We start from the raw sequence: 23,266 nt of genomic DNA, 5'->3' as shown, positions 1-23,266 counted from the left end.
CATCAAAGTCCTTTGGCCAAAACCTTCTGGTAAGGGTGGCCAGGTGGATGCAGAGCTCCAGGTTAGCTGGTTGCACCACAATGTCTTTGTGTAAAGGTCTCTTGCACTGTTTTCTTTCAACTTTGTGAGAGAACAGTCCTTTTGTCTCTGTAGTTTTCTCTACAGAGTGCATCACCTCGTGGATATGCCAGACGTGGTAGTCTGTCACCCTATCACCTGGCGTTTGGTGGAAGGAGATGGCCTTTGGCTCCTTGCAGAAGCGGATCAACGCCCCTGGAAGACTGGTTGTCAAGTCTGATCCACTGAGTAGTGTGCCATTTGGAGAGGCTTCCTGGTGCTGAATGTTACCCAGATCTGGCTGGGTTTCTGACGGTGGTGGGCACCAGATGATGGGAGGTGCCGGCATTTTTTACCTTCCTTCAGTGAAGGCGCTGGCTCTGCGTCTCCGCTAAGGAATCTCTTCCGCGTGAAGACCACAATTTGATTCTTGGTCTTTGGCTCCCTTTGTGGGTTGCGACGGAGTGAAGTGAGCCTAGAGATGGCATGTTCTCTATTGTTTGGGAGGCGTCTTTTTGGTGAACGGAATGGTAGCGAATTCACCCAACTGCCCGGTCCGTCTTTGGAGAGCTCCTTGACTGTTAACCTTGGGAGTCCTCTATCTTCCCTTGATGGTGTTTGCTTGTCGTCGTCCATTGTTGTCTGGAACGCTGTGCATGTAAATCATCGGTGCATTCCTCTTGCACGAGAACATCTCCACATAGTTTGGTGAAACGCTTTTGTGTCTCTTTGTTAACTGCCGTCAGGAGGTTATTTTCTCCCTGGACGTGACGAAGAACTCTCTTATAGTCTCTTTTGCCCTAGTAAATACCTTTATGAAATGTCTCTGCGACTGTCTCTTTTTAGACGTGTGAGAGGACAGTCTTTTTGCCCCTGTGGCTTCACCTGCAGGGTGCAATCTTTTGCTTTGCCACTTTGTATTCTGTGGAGAGGAATGGCTGTACGTCTTAGCTGTGCCATTGCTCGCAGGAGGACCGTCCGATTGTTTATTTTCTTTTGGGAGATCCCTTTGTCGGTCACCTTCAGGAGGTTACTTTCTTCCTTTGGTGGAATCGCCTTGTCATCCTTAGTTGTCTGGACCACTAAGCATCCTAGGCCATTGTCACATCCCTCTGATGCGAAGATTTTTTTGTTGGTCTCGGGAGTATGACCTTGTCTCTTCTCTTCACTTGGCCTTCCAGTCACTTGGCTATGGCCAAGACACGGTTCGGAGAGAGATGTATGTCCGCATTCTGTTATCACCGTTCTGTGGGCGTTGACATAGTCTGGTTCGTGTCCTTTATCAGTGCACATGTTGCCCACTATCACCCATCCTAGGTCAAGTCTTTGGGCGAATGGTGCGTTGTGGGGTCCGTTACGCTGTTTGCGGACTTTGTGCACCCTCAAGATGTCCCTACCAAGCAGCAGCAAGATCTTGGCGCCTTGTTCTACCGGCGGGATGTAATTGGCTATTCCTCTGAGGTGCGGATGATGACGAGCCATGTCTGGTGTGGGAATCTCGTCCCTGTTTGCAGCCATGTAGTTGCACTCGATGAGTGTGGGGAGAGCTATCTTCACTCTGTTATCCACTGAACGTATGATGTAGCCGCTTGCTCTTCTCCCTGTTGTCTCAGTTGACCCTGCACAGGTTCTGAGGGTGTAGGGTGAGGCATTGTCTTGAGTTGAATAAGTTGAAGAATTCCGTCTTCGCCAATGATCTGTTACTTTGATCATCGAGGATTGCATACATCCGGATAGCCCTCTCAGGTTGTCCCTGGGATGTACTGTGACAAGGCATATTTTGGAGCAGGATATTTTGTCACTTCCTTTTCCGCAAACCTCGGTGCACTGAGACGTGACAGATGTTGGCTCTCCTTCTCCTTCCTCCCCGCCATGCTCCGCTACGGAGGATGGGTTGTTGAGTTGGTGGAGTGTCAACGCCTCTGGATGAAGAGATGTTACGTGCTTGTCACTTTTGCACACTGCACATTTGATGGCCTCTTTACAGTCCTTGGCTAGGTGAGTCGTGGAGTCGCAGCACCTGAAGCAGACTCCGAATTCTCCGAGTAACTTCTTGCGTTCCTCTAGGGACTTCATCCTTAACCCAAAGCATCTGTTAAGTGGGTGTGGCTTCTTTTGTATGAGGCATTCCCTGTTTGGGTCCCTTGGTTTCTCGTCTCCGGCGACTGACTGATCGGGAGTAGTTTGGGTCGTGGGAGACACGTCCGTCCTGTGGACCGAGATGGATGTTTGAGTGTTACCTTATCTCGCCACTGGTCTCCCATTCCTCAGGCTGCTTGCACTGTGTGTGGTTTGCGCACCCAAGATGAAACTCGGATTGTTCCTTCTCCTTGCCGCTTCGCGGATGAAGCTCAAGAAGAATGAGAAAGGAGGGAAGGTGACTTGCTTCTCCCTTTTGTATTTGGAGCCTTGTGAAATCCATCTTTCTTGGAGGTTATAGGGTAGCTTCTCTAAGATGGGTCTCACTCTTCGAGCTGAGTCTAGGACGTTGAGACCTGTTAAGGAATGGTCTTTCCTTGCAAACTCCAGCTCTTGCAGCAGGTACCCGAGCTCTCGTAACTTTGAGTAGTCTTTAGCTGTGATCCTGGGAAAGCAGTCGACTCTCTTGAAGAGCGAATCTTCGACTGCTTCGGGGCTACCGTAGTACACTTCTAGCCTTTCCCATACTCGATCGAGACCTACTTTGGGGTGGTTCGCATTTGCCGTCCGAACTCTCTTCGGGTGCTCGTTTCCCAGCCATTTGGATAGCAGCTTGAGCTCTTCCCTTGCTGAGAAGCCCAGGCTCTTGATTGCGTCCTTGAATGTGAACTTCCACATCCGGTAGTTCTCAGGACGGCCGTCAAAGTTGGTGAGTCCTGTTTGCACCATGTCACACTGGATCATGTACTTGGCCATGTCTGTCAGGCCTGAGGCATCGGCGTGTTGGTCGCGTTCTGAGGTTGTTGCTGGGAGGGTTCTTGCGGTCGTCTCTTTCTTGGTGTGGACGCGTGATGACTGCTGGTCGGTGTGAGGGTCTGTGTTTTCCCGTGTGGGTGTACCTGGATTGCGAGCCTGTTGTAGTGCATCCATGTGCGCGCTGGCGTGTGGGTCACTGTTGCGGCTGTGGCTATCCCAGGTAGCGTGTACCCTTAAAGGAACGGCGTCTTCTCCACGTGAACCTAGCAAGTCTTCGGTGTCTGTGAAGTCACTCCCTTCGTGTTGAGATGGTGCGCTGGTGTTTACACTGAAGAGGCTCCTTACGTAGTCTTCAGTGCGTTGGGCTGGATCCTCTGAGGCTATCCATCTGTACGGTTGCTCCCCGCCATCCTGTTGCTCGGCTGCTTCTAAGACTTCGGCTTGGGCTATGGCGGCAGCAGCTTCCCTTTCTTGATTTAGGGCCTCTAGGTTAACGTCCACCTCTGTCTTTTTCCGTGCAGTGGCTGCAGCGGCGGTGGCATTGGTGGCATTCTGCTCCTCCTCTTCTATGCCGGCCCTTTCTAGTATCATGGCTGCCTCTTTCTGAGCGTATGTGGCCCTGACACGTGCGGCCTCTGTGGTGGCTCGTGCCTTTGTGGCGTTTGCGCTTGCGCTACACACGTGAGATTGCGCTGATCTTGCTGACCATGACGAGTGTCTGGATGTGCTGGAGCCCTGCGATGTGGTCTCCAGGAGGAGCTCTTTTCTCTAGCATTGGGCGTCCGTGATGGCGGTTCGCACGCGGCTGTCACGTGTCAAGTCAATATTATGCTTTAAGTCCCTTTCTTGCAGGCTTTCGCCGGTGTTAGCCCTGACCAGGTAAGTGACGTATGCCTCTGACAGCTCTTGGTAGCATGAGTGATCTATCTTTAATTGAGTTATTGCCTGCTTGAGCTGTTGTACGGAATTGCCAGCGCCAGTGATATTGCGTATTCAAGTGTTTGTGTTTCCCACGCCTTCTCTAATTTAGCGCGGTGCGCTTCAATGTCAGTCTCATATTTTTTGCGGGCCTTTTGTGTCAGTGTAACTATCCGTTTAGGCCTTGCATCTGCCTGCGCCTGTTGCAGTTGCGCAGCAGTCTCTGTGTCTGAGTGGTCACTCTCCTGTGTGATGTCTGGTGAGGATCTGAGTTCTGCCATGCTGCAGGTGTGTGTAGGTTTTTAGCCAGTGTGTGTGGCGTGCGGTCTGTTTACCTGCGTCAGCGATGGATGACTGTCTCGGATAGTGCCTGTAGGTGTCCTGCAGCGGTAAGCGTAGGGGTAGCTGTACTTACAGGTGTCCGGTGGCTCTGACCCGTGTCCTGGTGGTGTCTGGTGGTGTGGCCCTTGGTGGCGCTAGCCATGGGAATGTGCGCAGGGTAAGGTGAGATGGTAATTCCTCACTGTCAGGCTGTGCAGAGGGTGAACTCAAAGACAGAAAAGAGCAATCAAAGTTCTGTGTATAATGCACTTGTCTGACTGCAGTGCTGCAGCCGGGTGTAAAGACTGCTTGGCTCTGTGTGCAGTGTAAGCTGCTTGCTTGTACTGCTGCAGAAGTTGTGTGCAGTGTAAACTGCTTGCTGTACTGCTGCAGGCTGTGTGCAGTGTAAGCTGCTTGCTGCACTGCTGCAGGCTGTGTACAGTGTAAACTGCTTGCTGTACTGCTGTAGGCTGTGTGCAGTGTAAACTGCTTGCTGTTTGAAAGGCTTTTGCTGTAGAAAGTCTGTGCTCTTTGGTATAAATAGAGTTGGATACGATGTATCCTATCAGGTGCGTCAGAAACAATAAGATAACCCTTTACACGATGTAAATAAAAATATATCAATGGCAGTCAGCAACTGGCCCAGCTCTGGGCACCAAGGGTTGCTATGAGGACTCACGGTTTTGAGGAGGGTATATCGCCTGTTGGAGGTCTTCAGTGATGTTGTCGCAATGTTGCACCGCCAACCCCACCGTGGCTCCAGCGTCACGTGGGGCGGTCAAATGACCGGCGGTGATCACCTTCACTGTCGGTGAGGTGGGGGAGATGCCCTGGTCTGCACCTCAGCTAGGCTCCTGTATGCGGAAGGCACCGCTGCTCCCGGCATGTGAACGGTCTCACGTCCGGTCATCACGTGACCTGCGGTCTCCTCCTCTGTGAGTAGAGTCATCCGGCGTGCAAAGCAGCAGTAGAAACAGGAGAATCATTCAGCCTGAGGGCGAAACGCGTCAGAGGATCCACCAGCTACCTATGTCTGTTTAATAAACCTTTTTGTAGTCACCACCCTTGCTTATACCCTGTGTTTATGGCTGTGCAGCGCCATTCCTTCGGCTCTGCTGAATGATTCTCCTCTTTGGTATAAAGCCTGCTGCTCTGTCTGGGGTGCAGAGACTATTCTGTATAGCATAAGGGTTGTGAGTAGCAGTTCCTGTGTGTGTGTCCCCAAGACACACGGTCTTCTTTTCACTATTCTGGATCCAGGGTCATGTCTGGGGTATGAATGAACCCAGCTAGCTTCAACTCAGCCTTCTTTCCAAAGCACACCAAGTCCTGTATATTTTCTTCCCTTTATTTAGGAAGGCAGCAATAAAAAAAGGCACTTGTGGATAAGATGTTTGTGTTGGAAAGGTGTATCTCTGTGGGTGCTTTGTAGTAAGGGCAGGTGAAAAGAATTGGCCTTGCCATAGGGGTGTAACATGAATGTACTCACTCTGCCAATGTCAGGAAGTAAAAGACAGTGGGTACTGCTTGTGACACAGGGATAGGGGTCAGGCCATACTAACTGTCAGCAGGGACAGGGGGGAATGGGAAAGCCCATTAACTTGGAGGACTGGAGATGTTGCCAGGGCAACCAGGGGTGTGACAGACTGGAAGGAAAAAAGGCAACATAATGTATCCATTCCATCTGCACTGGGAGTGAAACTGCAAGGAAAGTAACATCCAAATACAGCTAGCAGGCACAACTGCCAAGGAAAGGGGGGGGAGGGTGAAACAGAGAAGGCAGAAATGGGTATTTCTGTTCCATGACAATATATCAATGAAAGTTGGGACATTTATTTGCACTCATTTCTTGGGTTGTTATCGTGCTCCTCTTTGTGTTGGGTTGTTGGTACGCCTATCTCGTCAGACGTGAAGATCTGAGGAAGTCAAGTAAGGAAACCGAGTCACCAAAACACCCCGCTTCCTACAACTGAATCACCGTCCTACCCACAATGGGGGTTATTCATCAAACTGCTTCACATTTTGGGGGATAGTCATTAAACTTCAATAGTGCTGATCAGGGAACGATCGTACGGAAACTCCCCCATTTAACTCAATGGAAGTTTCCATGTAGTAGTGCTCCGATCGGCACTATTGCAATTTAATGAATAACCCCCAAATTTTGAAACAGGCATTTCTACAGATTAATACTCGTTAACATTTGATTGAATAGTGACAGTGTGACAGGTGTGACAGGAAATGTTACAGATTGTGTTGACACAAGGCTGATTGCCCTTTTCTCTCTATGTGAAGCTTTGTCAGGAACCTCCAAATCTTCCTGTGAGAGGTGTTATTTCAGTAAACATCATATTATCTCCTTCCCTGAGCATAGATAATTGTTCCCTTTACATGCCAGGAACAGGGGACCTGACACTGCTAGTACTTGTCATCTATGGGGTGTGGTGGAAATTATGCTGGACTATGTAGGTTCTAATAGTGAAAGAGCTGGACAACTCAAAGGGAATAGCCATAGGCAAGACGCAGCACATTCACACACTAGCTGTGGGAATAGCAACGCAGTTATCTCTCCTTCTGCTCCTCTCTTGCTATGAGATGCAGTTCTCTTCCTCTATACCAGAGGTAGCCAACTCCAGTCCTCAAGAGCTGCCAGCAGGTCAGGTTTTCAAGATTTCCCTGTTTCAGCACAGGTGGCTCAATCAGTGGCTCCGCATTTTCTTCACTGGTGGAGCCAAACAATCGTCCTCGCAGAGGAGCTCATGACAGCGCAGCAGAGAATACAGAGAGGTTAGAGAACCAGAGTCTGCTGGAGCAGGTACCGACCGGCCATGCTATTTTGGAAAGAGACAAGAAGTGGATGAGGTCACCAGCCTTGCCCTTTCTGGTCCTAGAGGAAAAGGTGGCATGATTATGAAGCATCCTACTCGAGTGCAACCGACCCAGATGTCTGCTTCTGTAAGGGGTAAGATCGTGTGCTGGTGGGAGGGCCTGTTAACTGCCGTGGAGGAGGAAGAGGCCTGCCAGCAATATTTGGACTCTATTGATAGGATGTTGTACAGCGGGATGTGCTGTGGGACATGGCCCTGATGGAACCAACCAACAGGGACACATTGGTTGGGGTTCTTATAACATAACTCGGCTGATTAATGCCAAAAATGATGTTCAGGAAAGAGTTCGGTATACTTGAGGGTACGAGTATCCATACTGTATGTGCCAGAGGGAGCGATGGACAATGTAGACATATGTAAACAGTAGTGAGTTACGAACGCAATAAAACAGTACATAACAGATCACTATAGACCTTATCCATATCACTAAAATTCTAAGTATACATCAATACTTCTGGCTTTAGATGCAGAAAAGGCCTTTGACTGTGTGGATTGGCAATAAAAAACTAGGGGTTTGCAGGAAACTTCTTGCAAGAATTATCTCCTTTATGTGCCTCACTGTAACAGGGGAGTTATCCCTGTTCAGGTAATGTGCCTCTAATCCAGCAGTGTGGTGGTTAACTGCTGGTAGTCAATTAACAAACACCACATGCCTGATTAGATGGCTTAGAAAAGCCTGTCTTTTGAGACAGGAAGAGAGACTCCTTAGCTCACACCTGAGCTGAACTTGGAGACAAACAGTCTTGAGCCCTGCCAGAAGAAACAGCAGGGTGCTTTCAAAACACAGGGGAAACTTCTAAACCTGAACGCTGACACACCCTGAGGAAATGATAGCAACCAGGGACAGAGAAGATTTTCCCTCCAAACCACAAGGAACAGATAAGACTTTCATTTATGAGACTTCTTATATCTGCTTAATTCATGCTATATGTTTGGGGCTGGGAGACATGATTATCTAAGGGAGTTGTGAACTGCATAGTATTTCACTAGAAATACTCCCAAGTGAATAGAAGCTTTGTTTAGCCCTTGTTTGGATGGTTTCCTGATGTTAAGGAAACAGGCGCAATAAAAGGCTTATTTAATTTCACTATAATCAGTCTCCCTTGCATACCTCTGTGAGCGTCCGCCTACACTCACCCACACCCAAGGTGAGATACTCAGGTGTGAACACTGATTTAATGATGACACCTTTGAAGCAACCTCTAAAAGTTTGATAGGTATCGTCATTAAGGAAAACGCATACAAGTTGCTGATGAGATGGTATCTTCCTCCAACTTGGCTCTCAGTAATGTTCCCAGGGTCTTCTCCCCTCTATACCAGAGGATGTGGACATAGGGAAGATTTCATTCCTATGTGGTGGACCTGTTACAGGGTTGCTGAATTAAGAAAACAAATCACAGATTAGTAAATGAAATAACTGGGACTAATATTACCTTAGACCCCTGGGGTATCTCTCTTAAATAAACCAGTGGAAGGAATGGAAAAACATATTAGTAACCTCATCACTTCTATTTACACAGCTCCGAGATTTGCCATTGTCAAGTTATTGAGTAAACAGCAAATGGTCCTTCAAGTTAAAGAAAACAATTGACACGTATATGAAATTGAAAAGCTCAGTAGCCTATTAAAATATACATGCACTAAATTTCAGAAGATCTGGGAACCTTGGAGATGTTATATAAACGATCCCAGTTTCTCACCTGCCCACATCCTTATGTAATCTTGTAAGCATGCAAGCTCGCATTGCATAGGGTTCTAGAGTGAGTGAGTGAGCCCGTGTCTGTGCTTATCTGTGTTGTAACTGAATGTCAACATTTCTGACTAGGGAACTGTAAGGCATGTGTGCAGATGTATGCAAATGGAGACCGTTTAGGGTGAAATGAACATATGGCTTTATTGAGCCTGTACCTTTAAACAGCACAGCAAACAAAAGTATACAAAAACAATAAACACCTATCCCTGTGTAAGGGCTAACGTACTTCCCCCAGTCCCTCCCTTACAAGGCTGGGAGGATAAGCCCCTTTCCAGCCAACCACCCCAAAGTCTCAGCGGTACCTTAAAGCAGATGGCCCTTCAGGTCAGTGGTGTCCAGGTGTCTTGGTGTGCTTGAGAGTCCAGCCTCTGGCAGGTTCCTGGGTCCTCTGCGTCCAGGAAAAGAGGTCTGGTCCCCTTGTGTCTTGCGGTCAATACACAGTCTTCCTGTGTATTCAAGACGCTCTCCTCATGTCAGCACGGTTGTGTGCTGAGGAAAATCTCCCTCTCTGTCCCCAGCAGGGTTTTTTTTTATCCTACTTGGATTACCCAGGTGGAGCTGGTAAATTGACTTGCTGCAATTAACCAGCTCTCTGCTGGATTTTCAGAACACTAGAGGCAGTTTCTCTTAAGCAGGGATAAGTCCCTGTTACAGTAACATTTTCTCAAAATTACTGTGACTATAATGCTAAAAAATAAATGTATAAGTGACCTACGCCTAAAGGTACAGTGCTTGTATAACACCAGTTTCCCTTCCCCTATTCCCCTCCCCTTCCTCCACCCAACCCCCTACTAAGACAAAACTTAATACATTTCGAATTTACCAAAAAAACATGTCACTGGAATGAATTCACGTTGGTCGTAGCAGGGATTGTGCCTTTAACTAAAATATCAAAGCACTGCTGGGATTGCAAGTGGAGGAATCAGTTTCCTGGACAAACAGCGACTGACAAAGGCGTAAACCCTTTTATCTGTCCCTGTAACTCCAGCCAAAGTAAGCCTGGACACACACCTGTGTAGTCACGCGGCACTGCCTACATTGCCTACTGTAATTGACTGAGTTTAGAGCTTCACACAGCGGGTGCAGGAGAAAGTTAGTGGAGCTCTCAGTATTAAACTTTATACTAATGACCAACTGAGAGAAATACAGTGGAACAACACAAACCAAAGCTGTACTAATTCACACATTTTGTCACTAATGAAATGCAGAAGAAGGACCACTAGGTGGCAGACTTTGACCATCACAGCTTTCCCAAAGAGTCCACGGGGGTTGGAGAACTCTTCGTATAATATCGATTGAAGTTTTTAACTATGTCAGTGCAATAGGGGCAAGAAAACAACTCCAACACTAACTAGGACTACATCTCACAATACAATGACTGATACCCTTGGATTCTGACAGGCAGACTACCAGCATTCTCTTTAAATTATCCATGTAGTCTCAACCTTGGATGCTTGAGTCTTCCAGATGTCATTGGGAGTTGGTGGTCATCCCATTCCACAACACAAAGGCTGGATCCCTCTAGCACAGGGGTGGGCAACTCCAGTCCTAAAGGGCCACCAACAGGTCAGGTTTTCAGGATATCACTGCTTCAGCATAGGTGGCTCGATCAGTGGCTCATTCAAAGGAGCAATTACACAACTGTTGCGCTAAATCCAATCTTGGTCAAAAACAATTAGTGGTGGCGAATGTTTACAGTGAAACCATCTTAAAATGCCAGGACTCCTGCAGCCTGGCTGACCCTTGGATTGTCCAACAATCCTTCTCGATACTTGATAAAGAAACAGTCCTCGTTGGCGCAGGTCCTCCAAGGATGTGTATAGATTATAAACGATAAATATGTGAAAAAATAATAAATGAACACATCAATGTGTAGCTTGTAATGATTTCAGTGATACAGTGCACCACATCGATGTGCAAATAATTAATTATTGGTTCTGTGACCAGATTTTCATTCTTTAAATCCCACATTGGTAAGTGAAATAGCGATATCAATAGTAGACACCATTGCTGTGAATGGTGACCTTTGCAATAAAAATATGCCCAAATACTTTCTTAGAGAGGGTATAATTATTCATAAGCACCAGTATACATGCATGTGAGAAATCTTAGCTCCCTTGTGCAGGGTACAGTTGTTCATTGAATAAGTCCGTGAACATGTAAAAAAAAAAAAAAGAGATAAATCACATAGTACAATAACGTTTAAAAAAAAAACATTATAAAACAACATAAAACAGAGACTCATGGAATCTCACTCACAAAGCAGGAGATAAACATTTCTATTGAAACCAAACATACCTGTCTAAACCGATCAGTCTATTCTTTCAAACCCGATATCCTCATTCTGTAAATCTCTTGCTGTCTCCGGTAAATAAGATGCTTTTTACACCCATTAGTCGGGCAGAACTAATAGGAACAAAATACATTCACGATAGCACTGCTTACACTGTTCTGTTAACCCCTTCACTGCCATAGGGGCCAGCAATCTATCACTCCTTGGGCAGCAAAAGAGCTAAAGCCACATTGTGGATTCCATCCTAACTCATTTGTACATTTGCTAACACAATACATGAATAACACCTGACCTTGTAGAAATATTCAGTGCCTTACTTTGGAGAGTGCATCTAAATGTGCAAATCTCAGGGTTATAAATTGGAATTTGACCACACGTGCTCATCAGATAATCCACTCTGGACCGGTCCAACATGTATGGTCTTTAACTACTTACCATGTACTGGTCACGAGGCTGAACATCAATGCCATCTTTGTGGCTGTGCTTTGCATGAAAGGTACGGGCTTAGAGAACTTTTCACTATTGCACAAATTCTCTCCCGATTGTTTCATTTAAAATGACAAAGGTTCGCGTTGCAAATGGTTCCCATCACTCCTGTGACTTCTAATGCCTCGCCCCCACTGCTCGCGGCTGCGCGCGCTACGCGAACAAGATACGACCCTCTATGGGGCCGATCCCAGTCACTGCCTGCGCGCGCCCGCACAAAGCGCGATGCGCGACCGCCTTTCCCAAAGACAAGATTTTTGTCTTTTGGCGCGGCAGCCGAGCGGTGGCCACGTCACGGCGGCGGTTCAGCCAATGAGGGCGAACCAGCCGCGTGATGTCATGGCCGCACCCCGGCCAAAAATCTTGTCTTTGCTCCCCCTGCTCTTCTCTGGACGAGCGTCCCATCGCGACCCCTAGATCACAGATCGCGGCTGAACCTGCTGCACGCGCCACCAGGCGCTCCGACGCGCGTGTGCACGCAGTGACTGGGGCCGTAGCCTAAGATTGGCATGAGACAGACGTACAAAAAAGTGCAAAATCGACCCCCGAAATCTATTTTATAATTAATTTGCAATAATGAACCAACATGATTGGAGAAAGGCGGGTATGATATAACACACGTTTCACTTGGGTTTGTGTTTGCCTTCCTCTGGATCCATGTAAATACATTTACAGTATGAGTAGCACTCAGCAAAGGGTGAGCTCGTGGACAAGCGCTAAATCAATATTTTATCATCATTTGTGTATTAAAATGACAATCTTAATATTTGGATCTTTGATGAGCTTTTATTTATTTTTTTAGGCCAATCTGGAATAAAATGTAGTCTGGTTCCAGTGTCTTCTGGCCAAAATACAAGAGACTGACTCTATAACACAGCAACAGAACTGTTTTAATCATATTTACTCCATTGTTTTATTTGTTTGAAGTTTCCTTTGTATGGGTTATATATAGTATCGTCCACTGTTTATTGCATAGGTAGAGTGCTAGTACTCCAAATGTTTATTCACCATAAGAATGTATCATTTCAGTGTGTTGTGCCCCTGTGATGTGAAAACATTAGCTACATTAGTTAAGATGCCATCATAATTACTTCCCAAAAGGAGTCTTATCAGCTCAAATAAAGATAGTACAAATGATGAATGGTAAGGATGGCGGATCCGAGTGGTCAAGTCTCTGTCTCTGAAGTGGGTGCACCTGGTTTGAAGTCCTGTGTCAGCTCACTCATTTGATCTCAGTGCATCAGGCATCAGAGTTATATTGTAGGCTATATGGGGCAGGGACGTTTGTAAAATTCCATGTACAATGCTATGTAAGAAACAAATATCATTATTAATAAATGCATCTGGTTACACTTTCCTGAGCTCTCCAAAAAAGGCATCACCGGGATTCATCATTTTAACTATATTTTTAGTATTTATTAACCTTTTTTCCCCGGGGAGATGGAAAATCAATGGTACAATGCCAGTTAGTTTGAAAACAAAAAACAACCTCATGTCAACAATAAGACCTGACTTAAAGCAAGCTTTCGGCAATTTTGGTCTCCTTGGAAATTAGGAGTAATGGTATTGTTATCTGGGCTTTAGCATGGCCGTCCTGGTCAATTAAGGGTTTATATACCGATAACGTACTTTGTCCATGTCAGATGGATTAGAGAGATGTTGGGAGAGGAGGCTTTCCCTGTGAAAACTCCTGCTCATAATGTAATGATATCACACTAACCCTTCCCATGTCGCCGCTCACCATGTCTACAAACTGCAACACTGTCTGTGCCCATTATCACTTAGCAAACAGCGCTTCCTCTGCAGCCAGGGATTCTGGGTAAAGACATGAAAATGAGCACAGTGTGTCATGCTTTACTTCTGTGACACCCTGTGCTCATTTGCATGTATTTAGTTTATTTATAAAATGTTTTACCAGGAAGTAATACAGTGAGAGTTACCTCTCGTTTTCACGTATGTCCTGGGCACAGAGTAATAATGACATGGTTACAAATACATAGTTACAATGAGTGAAAAGGGTTATACATTATATACAAGACATTGCGTGCACAGTAAGATATAATATATGTTATAGGCGTATGTAACAGTTACAGACCAGATTAAAATGTGAGACAGTTTTAGTTTTGAAAGAACTTAGGCTGGTGGCGGCTGTGAGCGTCTCCGGGACACTGTTCCAGTTGTGGTGTGCACGGTAAGGGCTCGTCCAGGCTGAAAGCGAGCGTGCATGCGATCAAACACATTGTGTTTTACCAGCGTGCGTGCCCGTGAGCACACGAAGCTCAGCTGCATGGCGAGACAAAATCAATTTGATCCTGGCGTGTCACGTGAGGGCGAACCAGCTCCGTGACATCATGGCTGCGCCCCCCAGAAAGTATTTGAAGAGTATTTGCATATCATTACCCAGAATCCCTGGCTGCAGTGGAAGCACTGTTTGCTAAGCGATAATGGGGACAGACGGTTGCAGACCTTTCTGAGACCTGCAAATGCGCCCCAAGTTGTATTTTTTATTTACTATAAATTATTTACAAATGTACTTATAGTTCTGATTTTTGTATACAAGGTGTCAATCACTCACGTTTACCTCCTCAAACATATAATTGCTATTGGTTCATGTTGGTCTTAGTAGGGACTGCACCTTTAAAAAATATATGTTATACCATCTTCAAATTTCTTTCTTTTCATGTTGTAGAACTTGGGGGAAATCTCCTTGATTTTTAATGGTTTGCAGTAGATTAAAAAAATCTATTTAGGAAAGAATTTCCTCAAGTTAAAATTGAAATTGTACGTCAGCGCCCGGGATCTGAAGATCTCTGTGTCTTACACCGGAGCAGGCGTGCCAGGTAAACGTACATGTCTTCTTCTGTTCTTACTCTCCCTGGTGGACATATCATACAGACGCAGCGCAGTACAGAACATTGTGTCACAAACTCTGCCTCATGTATTGCATTACAGTCATACACTGCAACACAAGTGGAACCACAAGTCTCACCGAAAAGTATCTTCTGGCCTCCTAGTATATGTGTAGAAGTGCGTTTTGTTTTATAAGTGAGGTTGTGGAGTGTTACAGTATATACACATCTTTTTAGATAAGGAAATTATACAGGGATGTGCCAAAAGAAAATAAACACAAGAAGAGTGTGGATCCAGGAAGAAGCCTGATTGCCATTACCAGACTCAGGGAGGATTGTTTTGCCTTTCTGAGCCATAATTGGCAAATGTTTCACTGTATCTCAGCAATTAGAATTTAACAAAGGTTGAACTTGATGCACATAAACTTTTGTTCAACTTAATCTACAATGTGTCTATGTAACTGTATTTGCTCCGTACTTTTAGCAATGGTCTCATTTCTCCCATAAAAACACAGCATCCAACACAATATTTTACGAACAAGATGTATTCTGGCGTCTGTGCCATGGAGAGAGTTTATAAAGCGGCAAAGGGCGAGCGTTCAGCAAAACAAATCAAATGATCTCAGAGTTGGAGGTCCCTATTACTCCGTGTTGGCACACTTTGTCTTCTCACAGGCAGTGCCATTAAAGGGGGAAGGGGTCTGTTGATTGGAAGAAGCATGAAACCAGCTCATTTCTCCCATTAAAAATCAATTTCCTTGAGTGTCACAGTGATGGCGATGTCCTCGTTGCTACGCCGTATCACCATACGCATACGCAGGGTGCCCTCTTGCTTAATAGCATCACTGACGTCACTACTAGTGGTCACAGTCTTTCCACCTATACTGATTATTACATCGCTTCCCTTTAGTCCAGCCCTGGAACACAAACACAAGTGATAGTGTTAGTGACCAGTGGGCCATGATACTGGGGTTGTGCAGGTGCTCTGGAAATTGCCTGTCATTTCAAACATTCTTCATTGATACATCTACATATGATACAGGGCCGGCTGGAAATATTGCGGGGCTCGTTGCAGAACATGTGGTGCGGGGCCTCTTACCTTCTCCATCTCTTCCTGCGGGGCCCTTATCCATGGTGAGGGACCCTGCAGGAAGAGATGATGGAGGAGAAGGTTAGAGAGTTACAGAGGCCCCATGCTCTCCCCCGGCAATCAGTTAAATTGTTGTGGGGAAGAGTGCAGGCCTCTGTGAGCGCGGGGCTCAGTGCAGTGGCACTGATGTCACAGCTATTACCAGTCTCCTTGGGAACATGGAATAGAAGAGTACCCAAACATGCTCAATAATAGCTAGAGCTCTGGACCATGCACTTACTCTTCTGCCGGGGTGTCTGGAAGAACTTCTACAATATAAACTCCGGAAGTCACGTCTGGGAAATCATTCAGCTGCTCCCTGAGTTCCTTCACTTTACTGCAATGAGAAGATGCAGTTATCGCTGAGATGTGCATGGCAGATACACAGAACTCAATGGATATGTTGCTTGACAAAGTACAGCCCTATAGAGCAAGGCATTAAATACACCTTATATGTACCACTGACTTTAAAGAAAAAAATGAAAATAATAAAGTTTTATTTATCATCAACGATGCTCGTGATTTATTTACAGTGATAATTAAAATCCTCAATGAGGGGCAAATCAAAAATACTGAGCATATGTATTAGTCCAAATAATATTAGTAGTATAGGTCAAGTATGAGTGATAGGTATCTTTGTTGGAATAGCAGAATATCTCTATATTAATTAATTGATAATACGTTGTAAAATATAGTAGCTAAAACAAAGAATGCAAAGATGTAACAAATCAATACTATTGGCAAATTGATCTAGCAATATTAAGTTATTGAGCTGTGTCACGGGACACCAGGCCAGTTACAACTTTTTATCCGGATCATACATTGAGCAAAACAAGATAATGAAATAACTTGTAGTTTATTCCCTTACATTAGGTATACACACAATGATACAGAAAATACAGGCAAAAAGACACACTTACCTGGGAACTTGGATAACAACCTAACTTTCCGAGGTGCAGAGAATCCTTAATTAAGGATTTCCCCCTGATACCAGTTGCAAAAAAACAGGATAGAAAATGCCAGGCAGCTTTAGCTGAAGCAGCCCTTTCTTGCTGGAAACTTAGAATCTATAGAATCTTTAAACTTTGGAGAACGGACTATCTGAGGCGCGCAAGGGGTTATAATACCTCTCGCTTTCATTCACAGAATTCTATCTCCCTGTCAGGAGTGTTAGAATATTCTCAGTAACCAATCTGCGACAAACCAGTATCAAAAACAGGGTTACCTAGAAATCTGAATGAACCCAGGGGCAGGAGCAATGTGGCACCTCTGCCCCTGCTTGCCTCCATGCCCCTCACGGTGATAGGCTCCAGCTAGTCTGGGGAAGCAAATGGAAATGCAAAGAGCGTTCCTTGATCACAAGGATGTGGGTGCTGAACCTAGCCACCCTACCCAAATGCTCTTCCCACCTCTGGCAGCATCTGGGCCTTTCAAGCACGGACCTCTGACCATACAGAGTGGCAGCAGCTTGGTAGCGATCTGGCTCACTCAGACCCCCGTCTCTGGGAGTCCCCGCTTATTACAATGCACAAGCATATGTTTTAAAACACACTGTTTAATAAAATATACACTTAAAAATGATCTTAAGTCTTTCTGGTTATGGGGAATAGAATTAGAAACTGCACTGTATTTCTCCCTATCCATATTCCCCACACATTTTATAATAAACTTAAGACGGGAGTTTCTGGGTCACCTGTACAGTAACAGGGTATTCCCCCTAATCTGGGGACCCCTTATAGTTACAGGGATACTTTACCTCCCTTTGCACTATTTACCTTTCTGGGCTGTGCTGAAGCAGGGAACCCCAGTGGTGAGTCGCACAAGCGTTTTCAAGGGGAGATCTTGTCGGGGTAATGTGTTTATATGCCGCCGGGGATCACGCATGATTCCCAGGTACATTTTTGGGGGGAGCCAGCAACTCTGGGCACTACCTAGGCACATTGTGACTAAACTTTCTCCGCAAAACCCCCCTTGAATCTCATACCACAGCAGTCCCCGCTTGCTGGCATCCCTGGAAAGGTAAAACAGAGACAATTCTTTGTCGCATAATTACAGGCAATGACAGGTAATGCATATACAGCAGCTGACACTCTAGGACACCAAAACATGGATCAGAGGTAACCAAACAGGCTTAACCTTTATTAGTGAGCAGGCTACATTTTCACAGTCACAAGCTGTACCTCCCATACCAAGTTATTGATTATTCAGTTTTTTTCCCTATGCACCTACGTATTAATTTATACTGATTAATATATTTGACTTTAGGAGTGAGCAGATAGTTAATTTCAGTATATCAAAGTACAGCCCTCTCAAATTAAAGCTGCAGACCAACCAATATCCTACATGTGTTTTTTTTTAATAAATCAGTTCTGTACTATGAGAAAATACATGTAGCATTTTTTTTAACGCCTAATTAAATTTTTAATGTATTATAATGTAACAAGCATTTTCTGTTTCTATAGCAACCATTTTCAAAGTCATATCCCCTTCCTTTTCTGAAACAGACTCTGGCACACCCCTTTTTGAGCCCTGCCCTCTCTCTAGCAGTGCACCAATTGTATCTAGCGACTGCCTGGTCACATGATCTTTCCCACCGAACTTTGCATCTTTGGTCCTCTTCTGCTGCACTGACAGACATTCAGTGAGCCCCCGAGCTGAATCTTTGCTGATCGATCACAGCAGAACAGATCGATCAGCAACTTAGCTAATTACTTATTGTGTGGATTATATTGATGTACATATTAAGGGGAAAACATATATATATATATATTTTTTTTTAAACAGCAGCTTGGACTGCTGCTTTACCTGACTGTCCCAGGGATACTGTCACAATGGTACCCAGAGGGAAGCGCCATTATGACACAGGGTCCTGATAAATCCACTAAGATATAGTCCCTTGTTTACTAACCAGTGCTATACCAAAGACACATTCCAGTGCCGCAAGACACCCCATTCACCGTGCACCGGAATGTGTCTTGTGGTATGACACTCATAGTGAATATTGCCCATTATTTAGTGTGACAAATACCATCATGATAGTAGATTGCTCCAATAATTCTATTGTGTTTACATAAATCTGGCAGAGAAACAGTCAACCCCAAAATCCCATAATTTAGAGCGAAAAGTGCATGTGCCACTTGTCATATGAAAAACTGCATATACTGTTCTAAGGAGCTGATAATAACATCTTCATAACACAGAGATGGGGAAAAAGTTGTGATGGTAAAAAGTCAGATGAACCCATTAATAATAATAATAATAATGTTTGTTCTTGTATAGCTCTTCTAGTTTTACGTAGCACTTTACAGAGACATTTTGCAGACAGTCCCTGCCCCATAGAGCTTACGATCTATGTTTTTGTGCCTGAGGCCCAGGGAGATAAAGTGACTTCCCCAAGGTCACAAGCCCAGTGCCAGACTCAGTGCCTTTACTCACTGAGCCACTCCTTCAGCCCAACATTAGTTATGATGCTGCAAATACACAACTCATGCTCTCATCAAGTTGACACAGGATTGCAGAAACACAGATTTAGGGTTCTCACCTTGGGTTTAGTGACAGCATCCGTATCCCCAAATACCTTTTCTTCCGAATACCCTGACCTGCACAATATAGTAACGTTAACATCAGAGCCTCCATCAGATCATAGAGGGAGGGGTCACTGGCAGCACAGAGGTCTTCTCATAATATTCAGGGTCAGTGCCATCTCAGTGGTCAGTAGTAGCCAAGAGCTTCCTTCTCATGCGTAGGGGAGAGCTCTAATTGGTAGATAGATCTTCTGTATTGATAATCACTACCAAGAACAGGGAGGCGAATTACACAGGTCTCTAATTCCCTTCACTTACAGACCAACTTTACCATCTGCTCATCAGTGTTACTCAACAGCTGCAGCTCTGCGGACCATTGATAGAGATTGCTCACTAATCGAGATTGCTCTGCTGACCATTAATAGATATTGCTCTGCTGACCATTGATAGAGATTGCTCTGCTGCTCACTGATAGAGATTGTTCTGCTGCTCACTGATAGAGAATGCTCTGCTGCCCACTGATAGAGATTGTTCTGCTGCTCACTGATAGAGATTGCTCTGCTGACCACTGATATAGATTGCTCTGCTGCCCACTGATAGAGATTGCTCTGCTGCTCACTGGTAGAGATTGCTCTGCTGCTCACTGATATAGATTGCTCTGCTGACCACTGATAGAGATTTCTCTGCTGCTCACTGATAGAGATTGCTCTGCTGCTCACTGATAGAGATTGCTCTGCTGCTCACTGATAGAGATTGCTCTGCTGACCACGGATATAGATTGCTCTGCTGACCACTGATAGAGATTGCTCTGCTGACCACTGATAGAGATTGCTCTGCTGACCACTGATAGAGATTGCTCTGCTGACCACTGATAGAGATTGCTCTGCTGCTCACTGGTAGAGATTGCTCTGCTGACCACTGATAGAGATTGCTCTGCTGCTCACTGATAGAGAATGCTTTGCTGCCCACTGACTGAGACAAATGCTAAGGACTATTGTGAGACCCTTTACCTGTGGACTGTCTGTGGTGTGACTCTGCCAGGAACTTGCGGATTTTATCAGAAGGGATAGCAAAGGAGATCCCAGCTGTAAACTTCAGGGTATTAATACCAATCACTTCACCGTCCTGCAGCCACAAAAGAGAAGATTGAGAGCATATACTGGGCATTCTCAGGCCATTCAGAAACCACACTCCAACAACATGAAAAACTGAGGGCAAAATGCTTCAATCCTACCGTTTGTAAAACTAGGGATAAAATGCACAATTTTCTCCTGAGACCCATGTTTCTCATCAACTCTAATAATGAGGCTTCCACACATGCTCCAACCATCTCTAATACGGATTTAAACAGTTCTGCCCCTTTATACTATACCTAATGTGGCGTCTCACCCTCTTATCACCTTTAATATAGAACTAAACCGGATGTTGTATCTAATAGGGACCTTAGATATTCCCATTTTGCATCTCTTACAAAGAACCTCAAAACCCTTTTTGATTTCTAGTATTCATTCAACCCTTTTCATTCCGGACACCCGCTTCTAACTCAGAGATTCCGTGGCTATGGCCTCCCTGCTCACTTTCTCTAAAACTATAAAGGTCAGCCTTCTGTTACCTCTCCCTCGGTATAGATCATCTTCCATACCTCTAGGCTTTGGTTCCCAACTCCAGCCCTCAAGAACCCCAACAGGTAAGATTTTAAGGATATCCCTGCTTCAGTACAGGTGGTTCAGTCAAAATGGCTGAGCTACTGATTGAGTCACCTGTGCTGAAGCGGGATACTTGAGGGCTAGAGTTGGGAACCAATGCTCCAAGGGTTTCCTTCTCCTCCCGGAAACTCCCAAAATAGAGACCCCCTTCTACCTTTCCCTAGGACTTATTCAATACTTTACCTTTCTGCCCCTGGAAACTTCACATGCAAAGCCCATTCATAAACAAACACAACAATATTCCAACACAACATAACTGATTGAAATCACAGACCTATTTAACAAGTCTAGAAGACATTCCAGAAATTATAGTCCTTAAGACTCTGAAGTTCTGGTCCCATCTATCTCCTTGTTAAACCCAGTGGGCATCGCTTTCTCCAAGTCTTCATGGGATAAGTTCTCCCTTATCCATAAACTCCCTCAATATTGCCCCTTCCATGTCTTTCATTTCTGGGGCTCACGGGGCACAGTCTCCTTTAACACCGCTTTACATGGACAATGAAGATCACCTTCTCCCTAAAAAATTTCCAGAAGTTTTTGTTGTCTTCTGTGGTTGCCTAATACTCTTTCCTAAGACTTAATGGGTAAAGCCCCCAATAGTACTCCTGTCAATGCTGCATAGTTCTTTAATGAAATAGAAACTGTGCCAGTAGCGTAAGTTTCCAGCAGAGCCTGAATCAGGCAACATGTTCACACAGCAAGAATGAATTCACACACATGCTCCATGGGCTGGAAGAGGGGACACCCCTTACCAGATTCACCAGAGGACCGCCTGAGTTCCCAATCTGCAAGACAAAGAAGGAAAATCAACACCAACTGGTACTCTGCCCAAAAATGTATTACTCACATCTTGTATTATCTTGTTCTGAGGCAGCCAGAATAAATATAGCTGTTCCTTCTTGTGACTGTATAATTCGGAGAGTTTTGGAAGCTATAATGATATGCAGCTTGCTCCTCTGAAACTATGTTTCTCCCAAGTGTTTTGTGTTACTGTGTAACCCGTCATGTATTCCTCCGCTTGGCATCGGTATCATTTTCCCTCTGACTGATTCTTGGTCTCTCTAGTCCTTCTCTAAGTAAGGCACCCAGAGGTGATGCTGGACAAAGAGGGAAACTACTGTACTAAGGGTGCAGAATGATCACTGCACTCTTTGCTGCGTCCCTGCTGGAGAGACAGTTGCTAACAGTATAGTGGTAAAAATACTAACATGGGTCCTCTGCTTCTGTAAGTAAAAAGTAAGATTTTGTTCCAGTTTTGCAGGAAAAATGATACTGTTTACAACTGATTTCCAATTCTTTGATAAATACAGTGATTTTTTTGCACCAGTTTTGTTTCAAGTTTGCAGCTGAGAGACCTTGATAAATAAACCCCTAAGGTGGAGATTCACTAATGTCTGTTGCGGGTTAACGCACCTGATCCGACGTCAAGTCAATTACACTTAACTCTGGATTGGGTGCGTTATCCCACAACGAACTTCAGTGAATAACCTCCAAGAATAGATAAATCATTCATCGCTGTCTCCGGTTCTAGTAGCTATCAGCAAAGTGCCCTCTATCAGCAAGAGGTGGTACTGCAGCTCCACAAAGATTGAGAGGTGGAGAGGAGAAGTAAAATGGGCACTGACCTCTCCAGCACTAAAGTAATTAATCTGCTGAAGTGTCACTAATAATTCCTGTCCAAAAAGTCAGTTTTATCAGCCATTCAGAATGCTCCATTCAATCTATTGCATTCAATGATTACTTTGTGGGGTGTGCCACTAACTTATTAGCGAAACGCAGCCCAAACCACAAACCTGAATCTCATCCTGGGAGTACACCTACAGTCCCACCCCCTCCCAACACTGCCCACAATTTTCAATTTGGTCCAGTACCTGAAGAGGAGATTATACAAGCGCTCCTCAAACTAAAACTAAGCAGCCAATGTGGACCCGACTTACTACAATCTAGGTTCCTACGACTTGGTGCCCCAGCCATTGCCAAAACAATTGCGTCCATAGTAAACTCTATCCTGTCTGCAGGCCATATCCCTAAGACCTGGAAAACTGCCAGAGTTGTCCCAATCTTCAAAAGTGGGGACAAAAACACTGTCCCAAACTACAGGCCAATCTTACTTCTCCCAATTCTATCCAAAGTCATGGAAAAATGTGTCCACTCCCAATTAAGCGATTTCTATACCACGACAAATTTCCCTAGCCAATTCCAATCTGGCTTTCGTCCCAAACACTCCACCGTAACTACCCTGCTAAAAGTTTGCAATGAAATCCAGTGTGGAATGGAACGGGGAACAACTCACTGGTGCAGTATACCTAGATTTTGCAAAGGCTTTTGACACAGTTGATCATGCTATCCTGCTTAAAAAACTCCAGAGCTCTGGAATAGGGAAACATGCTTTAAACTGGTTTCAGTCCGACCTATCAGGAAGATCCCAACATGTGTCCATCTCAGGCTCT

The 23,266-nt window shown here is 45.1% G+C and overlaps 1 protein-coding gene across 2 annotated transcripts in view; it reads right to left on the bottom strand.

Moving 5' to 3' along the window:
• Positions 1 to 11,012: 11,012 nt before the first annotated feature.
• Positions 11,013 to 23,266, bottom strand: part of HTRA1 (HtrA serine peptidase 1) — a 21,900-nt gene continuing 9,646 nt past the window's right edge. Inside the window, exons 5-10 of one of the 2 annotated variants that reach the window (XM_075612114.1) lie at positions 21,569 to 21,601; positions 20,121 to 20,235; positions 19,128 to 19,185; positions 15,828 to 15,923; positions 15,557 to 15,601; positions 15,239 to 15,374 (exon numbers count right to left, since the gene is read on the bottom strand). In XM_075612114.1, coding sequence (XP_075468229.1) covers positions 15,583 to 15,601; positions 15,828 to 15,923; positions 19,128 to 19,185; positions 20,121 to 20,235; positions 21,569 to 21,601 — 321 coding nt within the window. In that variant the 3' untranslated portion in view covers positions 15,239 to 15,374; positions 15,557 to 15,582. Of the gene's footprint in view, positions 15,375 to 15,556; positions 15,602 to 15,827; positions 15,924 to 19,127; positions 19,186 to 20,120; positions 20,236 to 21,568; positions 21,602 to 23,266 lie in introns of both variants that reach the window. The other variant, XM_075612113.1, reaches the window with a different exon arrangement.

Source organism: Ascaphus truei, chromosome 8 (assembly GCF_040206685.1).
Source record: "Ascaphus truei isolate aAscTru1 chromosome 8, aAscTru1.hap1, whole genome shotgun sequence".
NCBI classification, from domain to species: Eukaryota; Metazoa; Chordata; class Amphibia; order Anura; family Ascaphidae; genus Ascaphus; species Ascaphus truei.
This window is presented reverse-complemented; position numbering and strand designations above follow the sequence as displayed.